We start from the raw sequence: 20,186 nt of genomic DNA, 5'->3' as shown, positions 1-20,186 counted from the left end.
GTGCGTTCGAATCCCGCTCGTGACACTGACTTTTTTATCTCAACTAAAAACCCTAATGAATTGAAGATAAACTAAAGGAAGATTAAAGGAAGATTTGAAATGTAATTTTTAATTATTTTTATCAGCTTATGCTTACTTATTTCATTATTCAATTAATTATGCACAATTTTTTCAAAATGAAAAATTTGTGTCACAGGCGCGATTCGAACTCACGACTTTCGGCTAAATACGGCTAAAATTTGAACGTTATTGAAATTCGTGCGTAATGCGTGCAGATTGAAGAATAAATATTTAGAACGATTGTGATATTTTTCTATATAATCTGCATGGTGATGCTCCTGAAACCTGGTCCGCCTGCTCCCGTCGGTTTGGTTTGTCAGACCCAATTTAGCCGGAAATACTGACAAAAACAGCAAGGATAGACAAACCAACGTAATCAGAAACGACCAAATTTAATACTATTGCGGGGTTTTATATATATTTATAATAAAACCCATCTCCAACGTCTAACGGCCAAATTAAATATATAGAATGACACAATGGTTGCATGAATACCACGATTTTCATTCTTGCATTACTAAAAACGTTTCATGCTCCGCAGACATTTCAAAATAATTGGGCGTAATGTTGGCCTGAGATACGAACGAGAGACTAGGATTTTAATACATAGATCTTCGGTAATCGTGAAAGGTATGAAAAATAAGGAACAATATGAGAAGGGTCGGCGATGACCTCAGCTGTTTTTCGCCCTTAAACTCCCTACGTGATATCTATTTGGCCTGACGTGCCTTGATGAATTATGCCAAGGAATTTCTATATCATAATTTAATATTTGCTCAACTTATAAATTGTACATGGTTGGTAGAGTTTATAAATAATTGTCTTTCATTCATAGCAATATTTATAGGTTTTGTTATACGACGTCTACTGTATTTCTTAATTCAATTCTTTATGTAAGGTATTGGTTGAAATAAAAAAGCTAGTGTCACGAGCGGGATTCGAACCCACGACCTTCGGCTAAATACGCCGCTACTGGGACACTAACTCCCCATCCCAACCTACAACCTTTCAAATTTTCCCTCGTTTTTGCCATCTTCCAAATATCGTTCAATGGCTAAATGAGGTAGTGTCACGAGCGGGATTCGAACCCACGACCTTCGGCTAGTACGCCGCTGGTCTACGACTTGAGCTATCGTAACTTCGATCCACTCGGACACCAGCTTCCCATCTCAAACCCACCTTTTGAATTTTCTCTCCTTTTTGCATTTTTTCAAATGTCGTGCAATAAAGATTCGATTCTCGGTGACAAATGAAATGGCCACGGAAGGTTTGGTGAAGATATCCTTCGTTTTACTTATTAAATCCATTACATTTCGTGGTCCGATTGACCAAATATCTTCTTTCAATTAATTAATCTTTATGTGAGATATTGGTTGAAATAAAAAAGCTAGTATCACCGAAAAATGGCAAAAAGGATTCGAAAGGTGGGTTGAGAAGGGAAGTTGGTGTCCGATCCACTCGGAAAGAACTTTGAAAAATAATTTTTTTGGGTTGGAAATAGAAGTTTAAAATCACCATGGTAAGTTTTTCAAGTTGGAAAAAAATAAACACATTTTTTTTAATGTCCAGCTACTAAATTGCTTATTTCACGAACGTTTACAAGTTTGGTATTGATCACAACTTATTGGAAATTTAACCTAGTTTTCAATGTTATTAACAGATTTGTCCAAAACTTTTTAGCTTTGGAGTTATCATTGTTTATTTGAAGCAAATTCATTACATCTTAAAAAAATGAGAAAAAGTGGAATAACTCCGAAACTGCTGAGATTCGGGCCATAGTTAATCAAGACTTTTTGGTTTCATTTTGAATGTAGAAACCACTGAAAAAGTTTGTGCCACGAATAGCCAAACACCCTGTACAGGTTGCAATGGAGGAAATAATTTTTAAATCCGTATTCATCCCTCTAAACACAAAAATAAAAATTTATAGTTGGAAATTATGAAAATTTTATAGTATCGTGACGTACAATTTTTTTATTTTGTTTTGCAAGGAAGCTATAAAGTCAGTGAAGACTTATCAACCATGAGATGGGATATGCGAGGTTACTTTTATATTAAGTAATTGTTAATTAAGGTTTTAGTTAAGATAAAAAGTCAGTGTCACGAGCGGGATTCGAACCCACGACCTTCGGATAAATACGCCGCTGTTCTACCTCTTAAACTATCGCGACTTCGATCCACTTGACACCAACTTCCCATCTCAACCCCACCTTTTGAATTTTACCTCCCTCAAAAGCTCAAATAGTCTAGCAGCGGCGTATTTAGCCGAAGGTCCTGGGTTCGAATCTTGCTCGTGAAGCTGGCTCATTATGCCAATTGAACGACATTTAAAAGATGGCAAAAAGGAGGGAAAATTCGAAAAGTTGTAGGTTGAGGTGGGGATTTGGTGTCCGAGTGGATGAAAGTCACGATAGCTTAAGTGGTTGAGCAATGGCGTATTAGCCGAAGGTCGTCGGTTCGAATCCCGCTCGTGACACTAGATTTTTTATTTCAACCAGTATTTTACATAGAGATTAATTTATTGAAAGATGTTATTTGGTCAATCGTACTACCAAATATAATGGGTTTATTTCTTAAATTGGAAAAACATTGCCGCACTCTTCAAATTTGACTGTAAAATTCCACGTCGTAAAATTAATTTAACGTCAACGATAATTGAATTTCGGCGGAGTAAGCCGTCGATTAGTCCACTCAATAAGTTTGATGTTCGACCCGAGGAGGGGAGTGAAGATTAATATTCGGGCAGGTATAAACCTGTCGATACAACGTCAACCATTATGGAACGAATGGATGGGCCGAAGAGACGGCGACGGGCTCTTCGGCCATCACACCATTCAATTCGGATGTCACTTGCCACTATCGGCCCATTCCCATTCCGTGATTACTGCGGAATCGAAAGTGATCAATCAGCAGTCATTTCCGTTTCTGATTAATTATACTCTTCCGTTTACAATATGAAAAACAACAAGATACAATAGACAGAGTTCGATATTTAGCCATTGATCCTGTTTTATAGATGTTTCTACACCTAGTAACATTCTGTCGAGCAACATGGCCAGTAAATTATTAGTCATCACTACTGAAAAGTACATCTCGAGGATTGTATTGAAAAGCAGGGGCAAAGGTTATCTACCCTTTGGAATTTTGAACTCTGAAGCTTGTATTAATAATACAAATTGTTGGGGGGAAGGGCGGATCTTAATTGACCCGCAAACTTCCGTACCCGTTCCAAAAGGTACAATTAAATTTTGTTTTTTTTGTTTATAGGTGGCCACTATTTATTATATTTTAAGAGGGATTTGGGAAAATGAAAGGGGAGATTGATAATACTTTAAACAAAAATTAAATATTTACAATGTATTTACACTAAGAAAAAGTTAAAAGAAATTTCCTTAATTATCAAAAAATTTATGATTAAACCTACTGGCCAGGGTTTTACGACAATAAAATTAAAAATAAAATAAAAGACGAAACGAAAAGGGTACTTGGGTTGACGACTCGCTTCTCCCAGCAATCGAAACAAACGGTGTTGAGCTGGAGGTTCCTGCTGGGTTCAACTCCGACGAAGGCGCCTGTAGAGCCGGATGACGAAACAGTTGACGTAGCCGTAAGGTCGGTGATGGGACGACAAGTTGTTGAACTTGAATCGATGGTGAAGGTCCAAAGAAAATCGATATTGGGTTCGATAATCGATTCGGTAAAGGTGCGTCTTGTGCTGACCCAGGCTAGCGAGAGACTGACTTGCTCCCGTGCAAAGGCCGAAGACACCGGAGTTATCGCTTGCCAAAATAAAAACAATGGGGCCTCAGCGAGTTAAACAGGGCCTCCCGAGGCGAACCTTGGTCAGCCGAAAACAACAAAAAAAATGAAAGCTTCTTGGGGCGTCAACACAAATATTGACAGGTTTTCCAAATAATTGTGTAGTTAGTGATAGTTTATGAAAGAACATTGTAAAAATTACAAGGTATTACATTAATATTAGTTTGTAATTATTTATGAAACAGGGCCTTGGGCCAGGAAGTACAAGGGAAACGGAACATATGCCTGGTGTAGATGATTATTTGATATACTGATATCACAGATTTTTTTTGGTAGAATAGGAATAACCTCTATTAGGTTTCGTGGTCCGATTGAAAAAATAAATTCTTTTCAATTAATTAAGGTTTTGGTTGAGATAAAAAAATCAGTGTCACGAGCCGGATTCGAACCCACGACCTTCGGCTAAATACGCCGCTGCTTTACAACTTAAGCTATCGTGACTTCCACTCGGACAACTATTTCTAGTATATCCTAACCAAGAAGTACCCACGGCATTAAATAATATTAAAGATTGGAAAAGCTTTTATAGTATTACTTAAATGTTAAATACAGTTCAATCGCGTCGAAAAATACGAGGAAGTGAGGTGAAATGAAAGTCAGGAATGTAATTTCGAGTTGAAGAATAGGAGCTATTTGCACCCGAAACTTCCCTACTTATTGTCAATTGATGATGGCAAAAAGAAGTGAAACTATAAAACTTAAGCTACAATCGAGCAGATAAGAGATGGAGTGCCCGTTACGTAACGGACCATACGTGGTAGAAGACTTATTTCATTTTCTCCAGGTTTTTCCAAAATTGTCCAACTTAAATGGTCCATTTTTACGAAAATAATCTTTCTGCTCCATCAAGCTGGAGAATCATTCTTTGTCATTGTTGCAGAGGAACATAATCTAACAGTGCAGATAAAACCTAAAAAATGGCGAATCTGAGCACCATTTAAATTATTTTTGTAGAAATAAGGCACAATTAATTTATTCCAAGAAAGTCCACACCAAACGTTGATACTGTGAACCACCTGATGATGATAAGAGTACGAAATTCTCGGATTTTCATCAGCCTATGTTCGAAAATTTCAATATGCCGTTAGTGGTGAACTTGGATACATGGAAGAAAGTTTTCTTAGCCTCCCAAATCGACATTTGTGCAAGAAACCTTACACGCCTGCCATGATCAGAGTCCCGAAGTCCCTGGAAAAACTAGTGCATATGGCTTAAAATTGTAAGTCCGGAGTACATCTCTAATTTTATTTTTTGAAAAACTAAAACCCTTCCAACATTTCGGAGAGAGGAATTCGAATTTTCGCAAACATACAGTAAAATCCATTATATTAGTGACCAAATTACTTCTTTCATTTAATTAACATTTTTAAGTAAGTAAGGTTTTTAGTTGAGATAAAAAAGTCAATGGCACGAGCGGGATTCGAACCCACGACCTTCGACTAAATACGCCGCTACTCTACCACGTCGGCAATAGCTGCTGGTAGAGCAGCGGAGTATCTAGCCGAAGATCGTGGGTTCGAATCCCGCTCGTGCCATTGACTTTTTTATCTCAACTAAAAATCTTTATTAATTGTAATATATTAATTGGACAAGCGGACCACGAAATTAGTGAATTTTTAAGTAAGGTTTTGTTTGAAGTGAAAAAGTTAGTGTCACGAGCGGGATTCGAACCCAGCCGAGTCGTGGGTTTTCGAATCCCGCTCGTGCCATTGACTTTTTTATCTCAACTAAAAATCTTTATTAATTGTAATATATTAATTGGTCAAGCGGACCACGAAATTAGTGAATTTTTAAGTAAGGTTTTGTTCGAAGTGAAAAAGTTAGTGTCACGAGCGGGATTCGAACCCAGCCGAGTCGTGGGTTTTCGAATCCCTCTCGTGACACTAACTTTTTCTTCGCGACATCTTACATAAATACAGTAAAGTATTCAGCTCTTCGTCGAAATTACACTGCCGGTTTCTTGGTGATGGAACAGCAACTGATCCTTATATTAGGCAAAGGTGGAGAAAGGGTGAGAACAGACAGGGGCCCAAGATGGATCCCTGCGACTATGTCAAATAGAGGAGAAATAGCAACGTTGGGGAAACTCGGAATGATCTTTTGTTTAAGAATGAGTGCACTAGCTTGGCAAGGTATGCCCGGAATATATACCTAATTAACCAGTACACTATTCCCTCCTGCTGAATGGTATCGAAGGTCTTTTCGATGTCCAAAAGAACCATGCCAGTTTGGTTTTAAATAATTGTACTTTACAGTAGTGGGCCTATGTTCTAATGGACAGATTGGAATAAGGTTAATTTTTCTTTTTTTTTTGTTTTTTGCCTTATGATCTATGCATATTAACCATGGTGACGAATTCTTGTATGATTGTTCATATTGTTCATATCGTGAAAAAAGGGCCAGAGGCGACGGTGGGAATCGAACCCACGACCGCGGCGTCTATGAGCCGAGAGTCTCTCACGCTAACCACTCGGCTACCGCGGTCCCCTATTTATTAGTTATTATTACATAATGTAAAAAATTATATAAAAAATTAAGAATAAATAAAAAATATATGCAGTAACAAATACAGAATGGCTTTAGTTTTTAGTTAGTAAGACAGTTAATAATTATTTTTCGGTTTAAAATATTAATTAATTTAAAAAAAATATATAAACCGTATTAAGTCGCACCTATTTATTGTTAAGGACCCTAGATGAACTTATCCACGACGGCTTTCAGAACGATTTTTAGTTTAACTTAGTTATTTTTTTAGTTAGTTATTAGATAGAATTATTTACCTATTTTAAATGAATTTAAAATAAACAACAACGTCTATTTACATAAAAAAGCCATAATAGATGTATAATTTGTGAAATTTAAATACGTGCAGGTGAAACCCATTTTCAAATGTCTTATGGTCAAAGGAAACAATTTTTTTTTTTTAAGCGATGGTCAGTTTTAGTGCTGGCAGAGGGCATTTCAACAGCGTCTTTGCGAAACCCGTCCAACGAAAAAGGATATCGGGAAAAATAAATTGTAGGAAGACTTGCTAAGCGATTTTAGTGAATCATCTAATGGCAATTCTTACCAAAAAGTGGGAAAAAAAAGAAAGGCATATGCCGAAATTAACTCTGTTTTGGATGGAACGACAGACAACCGGTTAGACCTGTCGCTGACCGTCACGTCGTCTGCAACGCCTCCATTCATCTGATAAGCTCGAGTTTATCAACACGAGCTAATTTTGTACTAATTAATGTAATTACAAATTCTAAGAGTATTATAAATAACAAAAAGACCAAAAAAAATCATGAAATTTTATTACATTTTAATTAATTGTTTTTTTTCTTTTTTACGAGGGTTCGCAACAGCACAGGTCATATAAACCTCAGGTGCCGGTGTTTAAAAAAAAGCCCATTTGTAAGTATGTCGGGTTCTAATGCAGGGCCGCTGGATTCGAACCCGGGATATTTTCCCTTACAGTGATGAGCGCCGTGTCAACGCCGTTGCGGCCACCGTCGCCCCAAATTAATCTTTAAGTAAGGTTGATATAAAAAAGTCAATGTCACGGGCGGGATTCGAACCCACGACCTTCGGCTAAATACGCCGTTGCTCTACCACTTGAGCTAGCGTGACTTCGATCCACTCGGACACCAAAATCCCACCTCAACCCCACCTTTATTGAATTTTCCCTTCTTTTTTACCATTTTTCCATTTTTTTGCCATTGATTATATTTTAACCTAATTTCGCCGAAAAAATCAAAAGTTGCTCAATATTTTTCAATTTTTGTTAAATATTTATTTATTACCATCTGTAGGAATTATATACATCACGTAATGAGATACAATATTATTTATCATTTGCATATATTTTGAGGGCAGTCAGAGCTTTTGCTCCCTAGCTTTCTGAATAGTTAGTCATGTACTATTCGTTAGGCGGATAGGGATGAGCCATGTTGGACATGCATGTGCTAAGATGTGAGAATAGTTTTTAATGCGATGAAAATTTTTTTTTTCCGACATTTGGGTTTTAACGAAGGGTATTGTAAGTCATTGTAAAGGATTTTGTTGGAAACGTAGTAGGTAGCGTCGACAATAGTTCTGAGGACTTTGGATACAAAGGACTGTATACTTTGGCTTTTTGAAAACTTGGCGGTGCCCCACAGTTCTCCTGCCCAAATTGGGTCTAATAGGGTCAAAGTGTTAGTTTGTTTTGTGTTGATAAGAGTGGTGTTTTTGATAATAATTTGTGCTGTAGTCCGAATTATCTGCTTAATTCTCGTCTTTTAATTCCTGTATGTCGGTTCCAGGTTAGCCAATAATTCATTAGTTTCGTGGTCCGCTTGACCAATTAATATCTTTCAATTAAGGTTTTTAGTTTGTAAAGACCAAATGTTAAAAAAAAATCCCATTTCACCGATTTAAATAAACAAAATTGTCAGAGGCGCATTCCAATCGCTCCCATGATCCATCGGGTTCCGTATCGACAGGGCGTTGCAAGAAAATAAAAACAAAAGGGCATTCCGAGTTGGGAGCTACATGAAAGTACTTGCTACCATGGTGAGTCAATTCCCTTGTGAAAAGAATGAGATTACACAAGCTTTAACAAAAGCACTAGATTTATCTCAAATCTCATTTTATTTAACATTAATAAGAGACGCATTATCACAAGTGTTTCACAATTCACCAGAAAGCATTCGTTCTAAATTGAAACCACACGTAGGGGAATTAGTAAAAAAATCAAATCGTGTAAAAAGACAATCAAAGAAAATGAAAAAAAAATTCAGGGTTGAGCGACCTGTTGCTTCGCAGAATCCTAATTTGCACACCAACCCAGAGGGAGCTGTAGGACTAACTTGGGATCGAAATTTTGTATTTTTTTACTAATTCCCCTCATGTGGTTTCAATTTAGAACGAATGCTTCCTGGTGAATTGTGTAACACTTGTGATAATGCGTCTCTTATTAATGTTAAATAAAATGAGTTTTGAGATAAATCTAGTGCTTTTGTTAAAGCTTGTGTAATCTCATTTTTTTCACTGTCCAGCAATTGATTAATCATTGTGTTAGAATCTTGGTTAGGAGTAAAGATTTCTTCATGTTCCGACATATCGTTTCTTACAAGAACGCTGACGATTTTGTCTGTTCAGCTGATTTTAAGTTCTGCAGAAACGAACCACGCTCTGCTACCAATTTTATAAATAGAGATTGAAAGTTCCAAAATGACTTGTGCTTCAAGTATGCCCACAAATCAAAAATTTAAAGAGGAAAAGAAATAAATAAAAAATTTTGAACATAAAAAAATCGCTTTTATTATAAAAATAAAATAAAATGAGAAACTGCTCTGAACTAAAATGAAAAGAATGAAACCACAGGAAAAATGAACATAATTGCTTCTCTTAGCACGAATAAAATATATAAAGCTCTTTTAAAACCTATTTTAATAATTTTATTAAACAAAAATTTATCTTTTTTTTTAATGAAAGGAGCGGGCGCACTCCCAGAAGATGGAAAGGGAAATGATTTTCTATTCACAGAAAAAAAAGGGAATTGACTCACCGGATGGTAGCAAGTACTTTCATGGAGCTCCCAACTCGGAATGCCTTTTTGTTTTTATTTTCATGCAACGCCCTATCGATGGGAACCCAATGCATCATGGGAGCGATTGGAATGCGCCTCTGACAATTTTGTTTATTTAAATTGGTGAAGTGGGATTTTTTTTGTTGTTGAATATTTGGTCTTTACAAGTTGAGATAAAAAAGTCAGTGTCACAAGCGGGATTCGAACACACGACTTCGGCTAGATACGCCGATGCTCTATAATTTGAGCTATCCTGACTTCGACCCACTCGGACACTAACTTCCCATCTCAACGCCACTTTTTTTTTTAATTTTCCCTCCTTTTGCCATTTTTCTAAGCGAACCACATGAATACGAAATTCTCGGATTTTCCTCTGCCCACGTTCGGAAATTCCAACGGTTTATTACGCCATTAGAGGTGAACTTGGATTCATCAGTCCGTAAGATGTATGGAAGAACGTTTTCTTCAGCCTCCCAAATTGAAATTTGTGGAAGGAATGTTGGACTCCCGTCATTATCAGAGTCCGGAAGTCCCTGGACAAGCGATATGCCTTAAAATATTAAAATTCTACGTCCGGAATACATCTAATTTTATTTTTTGAAAAATCTAAAACCCTTCCAACATTTCGGAGAGAGGTATTCGGATTTTCGCGTACGTGCAGTAAAATATTCAGCTCTTCTTTGAAATTACGTTGCCGGTTTCTTTTTGCCATAATTTTGTCATTTTTTGACCAATTTAAGATTCGATTACATCATTGTTTTCAGCGTAAAAACTTACTATTACTTTCCATCACACGCTCACCTTAGAGCACTCGATATTCCTCGGGACGGGGTTACAAGCAACCCCTTCTTTTCACGATAATAAATTACATTAATACCAAGAAATTAACACAAACGCAACGCTCGATAGAAACATAAAAATCTGGTTGCATGCACCTTTTGAATTTTCCCTCCTTTTTGCCATTTTTCAAATGTACGTGTAATCTATTTGATTCTGGCGACAAATGAAATAACTACGGAGAGCTTTTTAGTGAAGATATACTTAATTTAAACTTACTAATTTCACTAGATTCGTGATCCACTTGACCAATTAATATCTTTCAATTAATTAAGGTTTTTAGTTGAGATAAAAAATTAGAAAAATGGAGAAATGGAGGGAAAATTCAAAAGGTGGGGCTCAGATGAGAAGTTGGTGTCCGAGTGGATCGAGGTCACGATAGCTCAAGTGGTAGAGCAGCGGCGTATCTAGACGAAGATCGTGGGTTCGAATCCTGCTCGTGATACTGACTTTTTCATCTCAACTAAAAACCTTAATTAATTAGCCAATGATGTTAGTCAATGATGATAGTTCACTTTTGTTTTTGTTTTTTGTAAAAATTGGTTCACATTGAAAAATATAAAATTCTAATAAAAAAATTATAAAAATATAAGATTGCTGTTAGCAAGTTAGAAGACTGGGTAGGTTTTTTATTTTTTTATTTAAGACGTTTTATTTTCAAGTTATGGAAATTTTTCCTTTAAATAGGGCATTTTTGGAGAAGACTTTTTTGTAGTTCTATCATTAATTAATTTACCCCCAGAAGGGATCGGTCTTAGGGTGTCTCCTGAGCAGAAGTGGGCCCATGAGACGTATTTGTTTCACTACAGATAATTCTCGTTAATCCAAATCTTTTGGGGACAGTTTTATGGTGTCTGACATTCAACACGGATCGCTGAGGATAAAACATTAGGTTCGTAACATTTTCCTTTTATCGAAGTATCAATTAATCAAGGCAAGTTAATATCTTGACATCTTTTTTGTTGTTGTTATATTATATAAAATAGACAAACTCAATATCTTCACGTTTGATATTTGATGTGTGGGAGAGAGATAAAAATAACTCGTTTATGTTAACGTAGTTTTGATATTGAAGTCCTCACGAGTGTTACATGGCAGAGGTCATAAGTGCAACACGTAAGTTTATTTTCTTCTCTCGTCTATCTTATCCTTAGTGAAAACACGGAATAAAAACATGTTTCGATCAACTGATGAAGTGCAAATATTTGCAGTTCCAATACTCCCTTAGGTCAACATATCACAGGTTTTGTTCACAATCGACGGCACAGGTAAAGTCTAAACTTTAACGCCCCTATAAAATTAAACAGCTCCTGAGGAATATAAATTGGTAATATTTTTAAAAGCATTCACATTTATAAAATATATAGAAACATTAAAACATATTTAACTAAGAATTTCTTACTAAAACTCTCTACGAAAATTGATTACCAATGGTAAGAAAATTATATATATATATGTTATATACATAAATTATATATTTTAACATTATATATATACATATAAATAGTTCAACGGTTTAAATGTAAAATTTCTTTGAGGGGACGCCGAGTTGATAGGAATATGTATTATATATATATATATATATATACTTACTATTGGATGTATACTTATAGGCTTCCGCTTTATCTCTCATAATATTGATGTTTATGTATATCAAGAAAATGTGTATATTTCTTATCCCATTATTGGAAAATACTCCGTCAGCTAAGCATCGATCTACATATCGGACTTCATATATTTTCTAATATTAACAAAATTATGGAATTATAAAACCAAAATATACAGGGGTATAGATTAGGATTTATATAAGTTAAAATCTGCAGATGTACAGAGTAGAGCCTATCAATTGTAGGCAACCGCCAGGCCTCGAGAATCATCTACCTTGGGTCTTGGCAAGATGGTCTGACCTCAGTCTTATCCGTCCAGCGTCCGAAGTTGGGCTCTGGGTGGTGTCAACAACTAGGGAAATTCAGCAACGCATGCAGTTCCTAGATCCAAACTCGTTACACTCTAACTCATTATTAATATTTACTAAATCCATTAGAGTTCGTGATCCGATTGACCAAATGACTTTTTTCAATTAATTAATCTTTATGTAAAATGTGTGGTGATTAGTGACCGTTAATCGATATTTATTTAGAAATCGTGAGATGCAGTCTGGTGTGATGTAGGTTTCAGAAAAACATTTTCTTTATCGTGCCAACGTTTCGATCTTTATTGAGATCATCTTCATTGTTTATATATTATAATTATATTTTGGATGTGGAAAAGTGAATTTATAAAATGCAAAATATATTTTTTTATATATTCAATCAAAGTATTTCTACTCACTCAAAGTGTTTGTCTTCTGTGTAAATGTGCCATTCTGGCGTGTCGTGTCGAGAGTGCCAGTGAGATTTTGCTATTTTGTGTTTATATACGTTGGATTTTGAAGGTGTGGGTATGGATGTCGGTGTAGAAAAGACATTTTTGTATAAGGCGTCGGCTTCTTTGAGGTGAAAAAGTTCGGCCAGGTTATCCTTTCAGGATTATATAGAAAGGGGGTAAATAGGAAAAGGGAAGCTAAATTTTTGGGAAATTAGACTATGGGAAAAATATTTGATGTGCGGAATGTAATGTGATGATATAAGTATGTTATCTGTATTGAATTTGATTAATGATATTGGCGTAGCTGCGACTGAGTTTACATGTATCTGTCCTGTAATTGATGCTGTGTTTATCTCTGTAGATATAAACAATTTCTAAGAAATTACGTTTATGTTTGTTTTGTTCTGTATGTAATATTTTTGGATTTTTGAAGTCGAAACATTTCTAAGAAATTACGTTTATGTTTGTTTTGTTCTGTATGTAATATTTTTGTATTTTTTAAGTCGAAATTGTTTTGGTGTTCAAAATGGTGGGTAGCGAGTGCTGTAAGATTTTGCTTAGGTTTTTTGCAATCATAGATATGTTGCTTTGCTCTCTTGTCCAGATATTGGGATGTAAGACCGATGTAAGTTTCCGGACAGTTTAAACAGTTGATTTTGTAGATTGCGTCAGATTTATTTGTTATTGGTTTGGGATGTTTAATTTTGGGAAAAAGTGTTTGAATTGTTTTATAATTTTTGAAAGCTATTTTAAAGTATCGGACAAGAGAAATGTGTTTAATAAATAAACGATAAAGAAAATGTTTTTCTGAAACCTACATCACACCAGACCGCATCTCACGATTTCTAAATTTAAAAAAAAAATTTATGTAAAGTATTGGTTGAGATAAAAAGTCAGTGTCAGAGCTGGATTCGAACCCAAGACTCTACCAGCTCTACCACTTGAGCTATCGTGACTTCAATCCACTAGGACACCAACCTCCCATCCCAACCCGCCTTTCGAATCTTCCTCCTTTTCGCCATTTTTCAAATATCGTGTAATCCATTCGATTCTTGAATTGAAAAAATTATTTGGTCAATCGGTCCACGAACTCTAATGGATTTAATAAGTAAAATGAAGTATACCTTCACTAAAGCTCTCCTTGGCCATTTCATTTGTCGCCGAGAATCAAATAGATTACACGACATTTGAAAATTGGCAAAAAGGAGGGAAAATTCAAAAGGTGTTGTTGAGATGGGAAGTTAGTGTCCGAGTCTTGCTGAAGGTCGTGGGTTCGAATCCCGCTGGTGACACTGACTTGGATGACCCTCTCACAATACACATTCACGCTAATAAATGCCATTACCATACATTGTCATAAAAATATCATTACTATATGCAATAAAAAAAACCCTGTTTCCTCCAAGAATCTGAATAAAGGATACCGAGCATCTGGCTGCCGTGTTCAAGCATAATTCTCATATCTTATGGCATTCCAACGCGCTCTCTATATGGAGCCAAAGAGTTGCATTCAATAATTAGGTGGAACACATCAGAATGATGATAATGAAAATGAAATGATGATATGTACATGACAGAAGAATAGTTATAGAAGAGAAAAAACCTAAAATTAACGAAAATATGAACTTTAACAAGATTAAAATTAAATACTACAATAATGGCTTTTTGAGGCTACTGGCAATTCTTTCGTTCTTAAACTTAAACGTGAAATGTGAATAAATTGTGTATTATACGAATACATGTTATCTATTTTTTTACCAAGGTATTTCATCTGCAAGGTTATATGAACCCATATTCCTAGTTATATGGAGGTGCAGGCGTTTTTGAAAATAAACCCTTTCTAAGTATATCAGTTTCGAATGAGGACCGCTGGATTCGAACCCTGGATCTTTATGTTCCAGTGATGAGTGCAGTGCCAATGCATAAACTGTTGCGGTGACTGAAATCCTCAGATTTGTTCTAAGAATATTAGAACATAGATTATGTATCAGACTATATCTAAGAGAATTTAGATTTGGATAAAAATAATAATATTATATTTTTCTATAAATTTTATTTTGATAAAAATTTGTTTATGTCAGTTCAGCACTTTGTGAAATTAGTAGGTGAAAGAAGAGTGCGGAGAAGAAAAGGAGTGGCTGACGACTGGTCCTGGTCCTCTGAAAAGACCGGGTTGAGCGAAGCCCTGAACGGCACCTTGATAGGCTTGGACTGGTACTTGACTTTGAACGGTGTGAACCCTGGGAAGAGCCACTTGCTGACGTGCGAGAGCGACGGGTGCGTGGTTGAAAAATGGCACTCGGCCGGGCATGTGTGATTGAGCGACTTCACCGTCTTTCCTTACGACGGCGTTGAATCCGTTAACTGGGTCGGCGGTGTAGTCGACCGTCCTCCTTGAGCCGTCGGGTTCGACGAGCGAATAGCTGCCTTGAACGACGTCGCCGCTACGCGACTCCGATTGGCTTTTCGCGTCGCCGGTAACGCTGTCCTGGACGTCGTAGGAGAAAGAATACTGAGGGTTTGCGTCGTATTCCGCGTCTTCCCTGAGATGGGTGTTGAGCACTCTAGGTTGGCTGACTACCGGACGGCTGACGACGACCGGCGCCGGTTGGTAGACTGCGTTCCTCACTGGAAATCCTACAGGCGCTACTCCGAAGTTACTGTAATCTCCGACATAACCTGCCCTGGCGACTGCGGGAGCCACTCCGTAATTACCTCCAAGATTGAATCCTCCGAAGTTTCCCAAGCCGTATCCTCCGTAACCGTAACCTCTGTTATAGTAGTGGCCTAATTGAGCGTTACCACAAGCTGTTAATGCAGCAACCACTGCGACGACAAGTATTGCCTGGAAATGAAAAACTATTAATTTAGGACAAAAATGAAACAATATTTCTCCAGGGTTTCCTCAACGATTGCACTATCCACCGGTTGTTAAATTTTGTAAGGTTAATTTATGCATGCAACAAGCAAAAATATTGAAATTGTTATTATATTGTGCGAACCACACAAGGTGTCTATCCAGTGATGTTAGCCTTTAGTTCACGAACAGGGTGGACATCACTTGGCAACTATCCTTTGCCGATGTTAGGCAACTAACTGACGCGTGGCCGACGTCGCGCCAGTCTCCGATGAGGATTGGCGGGTAATGTTGACGATGACAATTCTCTGGTCAATTGGTTTGAGTGATGGTGTAATTTAGAACGAAAATTTTGGTAACTGATTTTCGCAAAGTGGGATTTTTAAGCTGGTTTGAATTGTCTGGTGAGAGGCATAGAGGGTAGCGTCATCTATTGTTCGAAAAATTTTAGATTTTAAGGTTTGTAGTCTTTTAAGATTCGAACACTTAGCGGTTTGTATGACCATAGTGGGGCTAGCAGAGCAGTATAGTTTTTTTTTGTTACTGTAAGTTTGGATTGCTTGACAAGTAGTCTTTTTAGCACTGAATCTTGTATGTAAATTTTTACGTTTGAGTATATTGGGGATTCGAGTTAAGGCTTTGTCGAAGCACAGTCTAAGGAACGGGGATTGGACGATTATTGAAAAATAAAGGAGGGAGAGGTGTTATGTTAAGAGTGAAAACAATGTATTGAAATTTATAATTTTATTAACCTTGATAGGGGGACCGCGGTAGCCGAGAGGTTAGCATGAGAGACTCTCACGCCGCGGTCGTGGGTTCGATTCCCACCTTTGCCCCTGGCCCTTTTTTCCCAATAACCCCCCAAATTTGAACACACATATACGAATTTGTCACATGGCTAATATGCAAAAAAAAAAAAATTAACCTTGATTCACCATTCGCCAAGATTCAAGTATGTATAAGTGATTTGGTTTTAATTACCTGCACCTGTAACGAAGTCTTATGAAAGTGTTAGGGTGAGATCAGCCGTGTAGATTGTGTAGAGGAGGGGAGCGATAACGCTTCCATGTGGAACACCAGCGAGAATCGGATAAATGAAGGAGAAATTGTTGTGAGAGTTGATTTTAATGTTTTTTTGGTCCCCTAGTGGCCGTTAGACTATGATTATTCAGAAATCGTGAGATGCGGTCTGAAGATGATCTCAATAAAGATCGAAACGTTGACACGATAAAGAAAATAGTCAATTTCAGCTTTTGCTATTTATAGTAATTTGCCTTCAGACTCGAGAATCACCCTCCCCGAGTGATGGTAGTCCTCAGTCTTATCCGTCCAGCCACCGAGGTTTAATGTTGAAAAATGTCTTAGTCTTCTAACATGAGCAAGTCACTATTTACCGCTTCTGAATCCTTGTACTATTTTTGATTATCCGTCTTCTGATTACTTAGATTCTCTGTTGTCATGATGAATCAAATAAGTCATGGACTGCTGGAGTTGCCGAGCAAGAATGAAAAAATATCAGTTTTGAAAGGTTATGATATTATGATATAGGCCCAAAATTTCTCTAAAAACATCCAATCCTTCCAAGCCATACTGTTAATCTGTAATACCGTACTTACATTAAAAAAAGTAAAATTATTAGTTAATTTAATATTTTATTGCAACCCTCTTTTTTAAACTAAAATCCAATGTTTTAATTCCATTCGGCTGTATAGTTAAACTTTTCTCAAACCTTTTCTTTTACACAATTTTTCGCGGTGAATCCAGTTGCTTTCCAAAAGTTTTTTGTTATCTAAAGTTCGAAAAAGCCTATCGAGGATTACTGTTATCAAGACACTATTTTATCCTTTGCCAGGATCGTTCTGCAGTCTTTGGCTCTATTCCAAAGAAAGATGATACGTACATTTTTCCTTTTTTCAAGCCGATATTTTTTAACTAAATTGTTTATGGTCCTAGTTTGAAACAGTGAATTTATAATACATTTACGGGAAAAGTGTTCAAAACCAATCGGAAATTGTTCAGAAGGCACGTAACCTATGTGCAGAAAAAATGATACGTATACATACAAATATGTTTAAATTCGTATATTTATTTTTGTAATTAACTAACATTTATGCATACATACGAGAAGAAAAGAACACAATTTTTCAGTAGTTTTTGTCAGACTTTTAATTTAACTTAATAAAATATCAAAATTTAAAAAATCTAAACATGAAAAAGTAAGCTACACAGTACACACAAGGACGTCAAAAATATATGCCAAAAATAGTATTTAAAGAAGGTAACGAAACAACTATTTTAATTATAAATATTCTAATTGTATGATTTTATTTATATAAATAATATTCCCAGGAACATGAGCGAACTGCTTGAACTATTGTAAAAAAAGGAAAAATAAAGTTTTAGATAAAAACGGACCGTGTGCTCATTATTAGAAAACTAACCCTACAAAATAACATTTTATTTAACTTCACTAGTTTTCGTGGTACGCTCGACCAATTAATATCTTTCAATTAATTAAGGTTTTTAGTTGAGATAAAAAAGTCAGTGTCACGAGCGGGATTCGAACCCACGATCTCCGGCTTGATACGCCGCTGCTCTACCACTTCAGCTTTCGTGACCTCGATGAATTGATTGAAAAATGGCAAAAAGGTGGGAAAATTCTAAAAGTGGGGTTGAGATGGGAAGTTAACGTCTGAGTGGATCGAGGTCACGATAGCTCAAGTGGTAGAGTAGCTGCATATTTAGCCGAGGGTCGTGGGTTCGAATTCCGCTCGTTACACTGACTTTTTTATCTTAACTAAAAACCTAAATGAATTGAAAAATTTTATTTAACTTTATTATTCGTACAAACAATGGTTATTTAAGCATTATTCAAATTTTTCACACACTTATGGCAATTCGATTTAATGGAGAAATTTCTTTGGCTTGGAAAATTTTCAAAATGTTATTAGAAATCTTCATGGATTAAATTGTGAATTGATTCATCATTGTGTCGTTTTATGTTTGGGTTAAAACGCTATTCTTAAAAATCCATCGAAAACTAAAAACTACAAAAAAATTATTTTTGTGGTAGATGTTCGTTCCACGCCAGATCATTAAGCATTTTTGTGTCACTGGAAAATCTGACAAAACCTAATGAATAACAAAAGGATAAAACGTCAATATTTTCACCAAGTGTTTACATTATAAAATTATAAACTTTGAATCAACTTATTTATGAGCAACATGAATACTGTTCAAGCTTTTCAAGTGGAAGTACTAGGTAAGAAGTACAAAAAACTGCTGATACATTAATCCCATAACTTTTCAAAATTGATCTTATAATTATACCTCTTTTATACAAATTATTTGATTGAAAATAAATATTACGTTAAAATTATGAGCGTTAATTAACTTGATTGTAAACAAATCGGTTTTAAACACCCTGTACAAATTTACGTTTAATCAATATTCAAAGGAAATTCCCTGACTGATTATTAATACAACACGAATTCAATTAGGTCGCACATACGCTGCAGTACGTTAGCAATTATAATTGTGTTTATTAAAAGCATACATCACATGATAAATGTTTAAATGTGTATAATTAAAAACGTTTGTAAAACCGAAAAAAAAATTTCGCTAAGAAATATTTATTACATCAAATTCACGAGTAATTTTATGTGAAAAGAAAAAATATAAAAACGTTTCAAGATCGTATCAGTTGATTTTATGTGATCATTTAAATTTGATATTTCAACTCTTTACCTGAATCATAAATTGTTAAAATTTTCCATATGTTTATTTAAAAATATATTCCATAAATGGCAAATTGAAATATGTCCCAAATTTCACTTATATATTTTATACTTTAAAAAAATAAAAACTAATATTGATTTTGTTAGAAGTACCAAAAAAGTTACTTGATTTCCTAATGATAAATATAAAATGAGGGGCGCAATTTGAAATTAATGAAGAAGCAGGATAAAGTTTTTTTTTTTTTTTTTGAAAGTCATTAAAGTGAAGAAGAGTAAGACGTAATCTGTAAAGACGTGTAATCGTATCGGGTTTTGAAGTTTGCAACTTACACGAATCATGTTTGCTGGCGATGGTGTGCGAGGAGGTGAAGTGACGAGATAAGACTCGGGTAGAGTTTATATATAGTTGTTCACCCCTTAAGGACGTCCTTGCCTTCCCCTTCACTTCACCCGTGCCACGGAGGACTTCGCTCTGGGATCCTCTAGGGTTTCTTACCTTATCTCCGATTATTTACCCATCTTGGTTCTTTCTCTGGCACTTCCCTTAATTGACTTTGGCCTTTTTGGGATGTGGTCACATTTTGTTTCGGTCGGAGGGACTAATCTGAAGAAGTCTTGAGCAACCTTCCGAATTCGTTTCCTCGTCTTGAAATATATTATTGTAAAGTACGAGTTACACCTGGACAAATTTATTTGATGGAAAATGTTGAAAGAACGTACGCAAAAATCTAAAAATCAGAAAAATGTTAAATATTAGTAGTATATTCCATAAAAATAATTTAAAAATTCTATATACAATGGCAGTAGAAAGCAATTATCCTACAAAATTAATCACCAATAATATTGAAAAGAATGTTATATATATGACAATAAAGGCAATAGAGAAATACCCAAATTAGAAAAAACCGATAATCTAGATTTAAAAAAAAAAAAAAAAAAAAAAAACCTATAA

General features: G+C 35.8%; 1 protein-coding gene across 1 annotated transcript; it reads right to left on the bottom strand.

The window, feature by feature from the left end:
* Positions 1 to 14,676: 14,676 nt before the first annotated feature.
* LOC106664047 (larval cuticle protein A1A-like) lies at positions 14,677 to 19,955 on the bottom strand. The gene is made up of 2 exons (XM_014389443.2): positions 19,565 to 19,955; positions 14,677 to 15,485 (listed from the first exon to the last, which is right to left on the bottom strand). Exons 1-2 carry the CDS (start codon positions 19,571 to 19,573, stop codon positions 14,739 to 14,741), a joined length of 756 nt encoding a protein of 251 aa, XP_014244929.1. The 5' UTR covers positions 19,574 to 19,955; the 3' UTR covers positions 14,677 to 14,738.
* Positions 19,956 to 20,186: the final 231 nt, after the last annotated feature.

The sequence above is a fragment of the Cimex lectularius genome, unplaced genomic scaffold, assembly GCF_000648675.2.
Source record: "Cimex lectularius strain Harlan isolate CLEC.00 unplaced genomic scaffold, Clec_2.1 scaffold374, whole genome shotgun sequence".
Classification (NCBI taxonomy): Eukaryota; Metazoa; Arthropoda; class Insecta; order Hemiptera; family Cimicidae; genus Cimex; species Cimex lectularius.
Note: the sequence above shows the minus strand (reverse complement) of the source record. Positions and strands in the feature narration are given on the sequence as shown.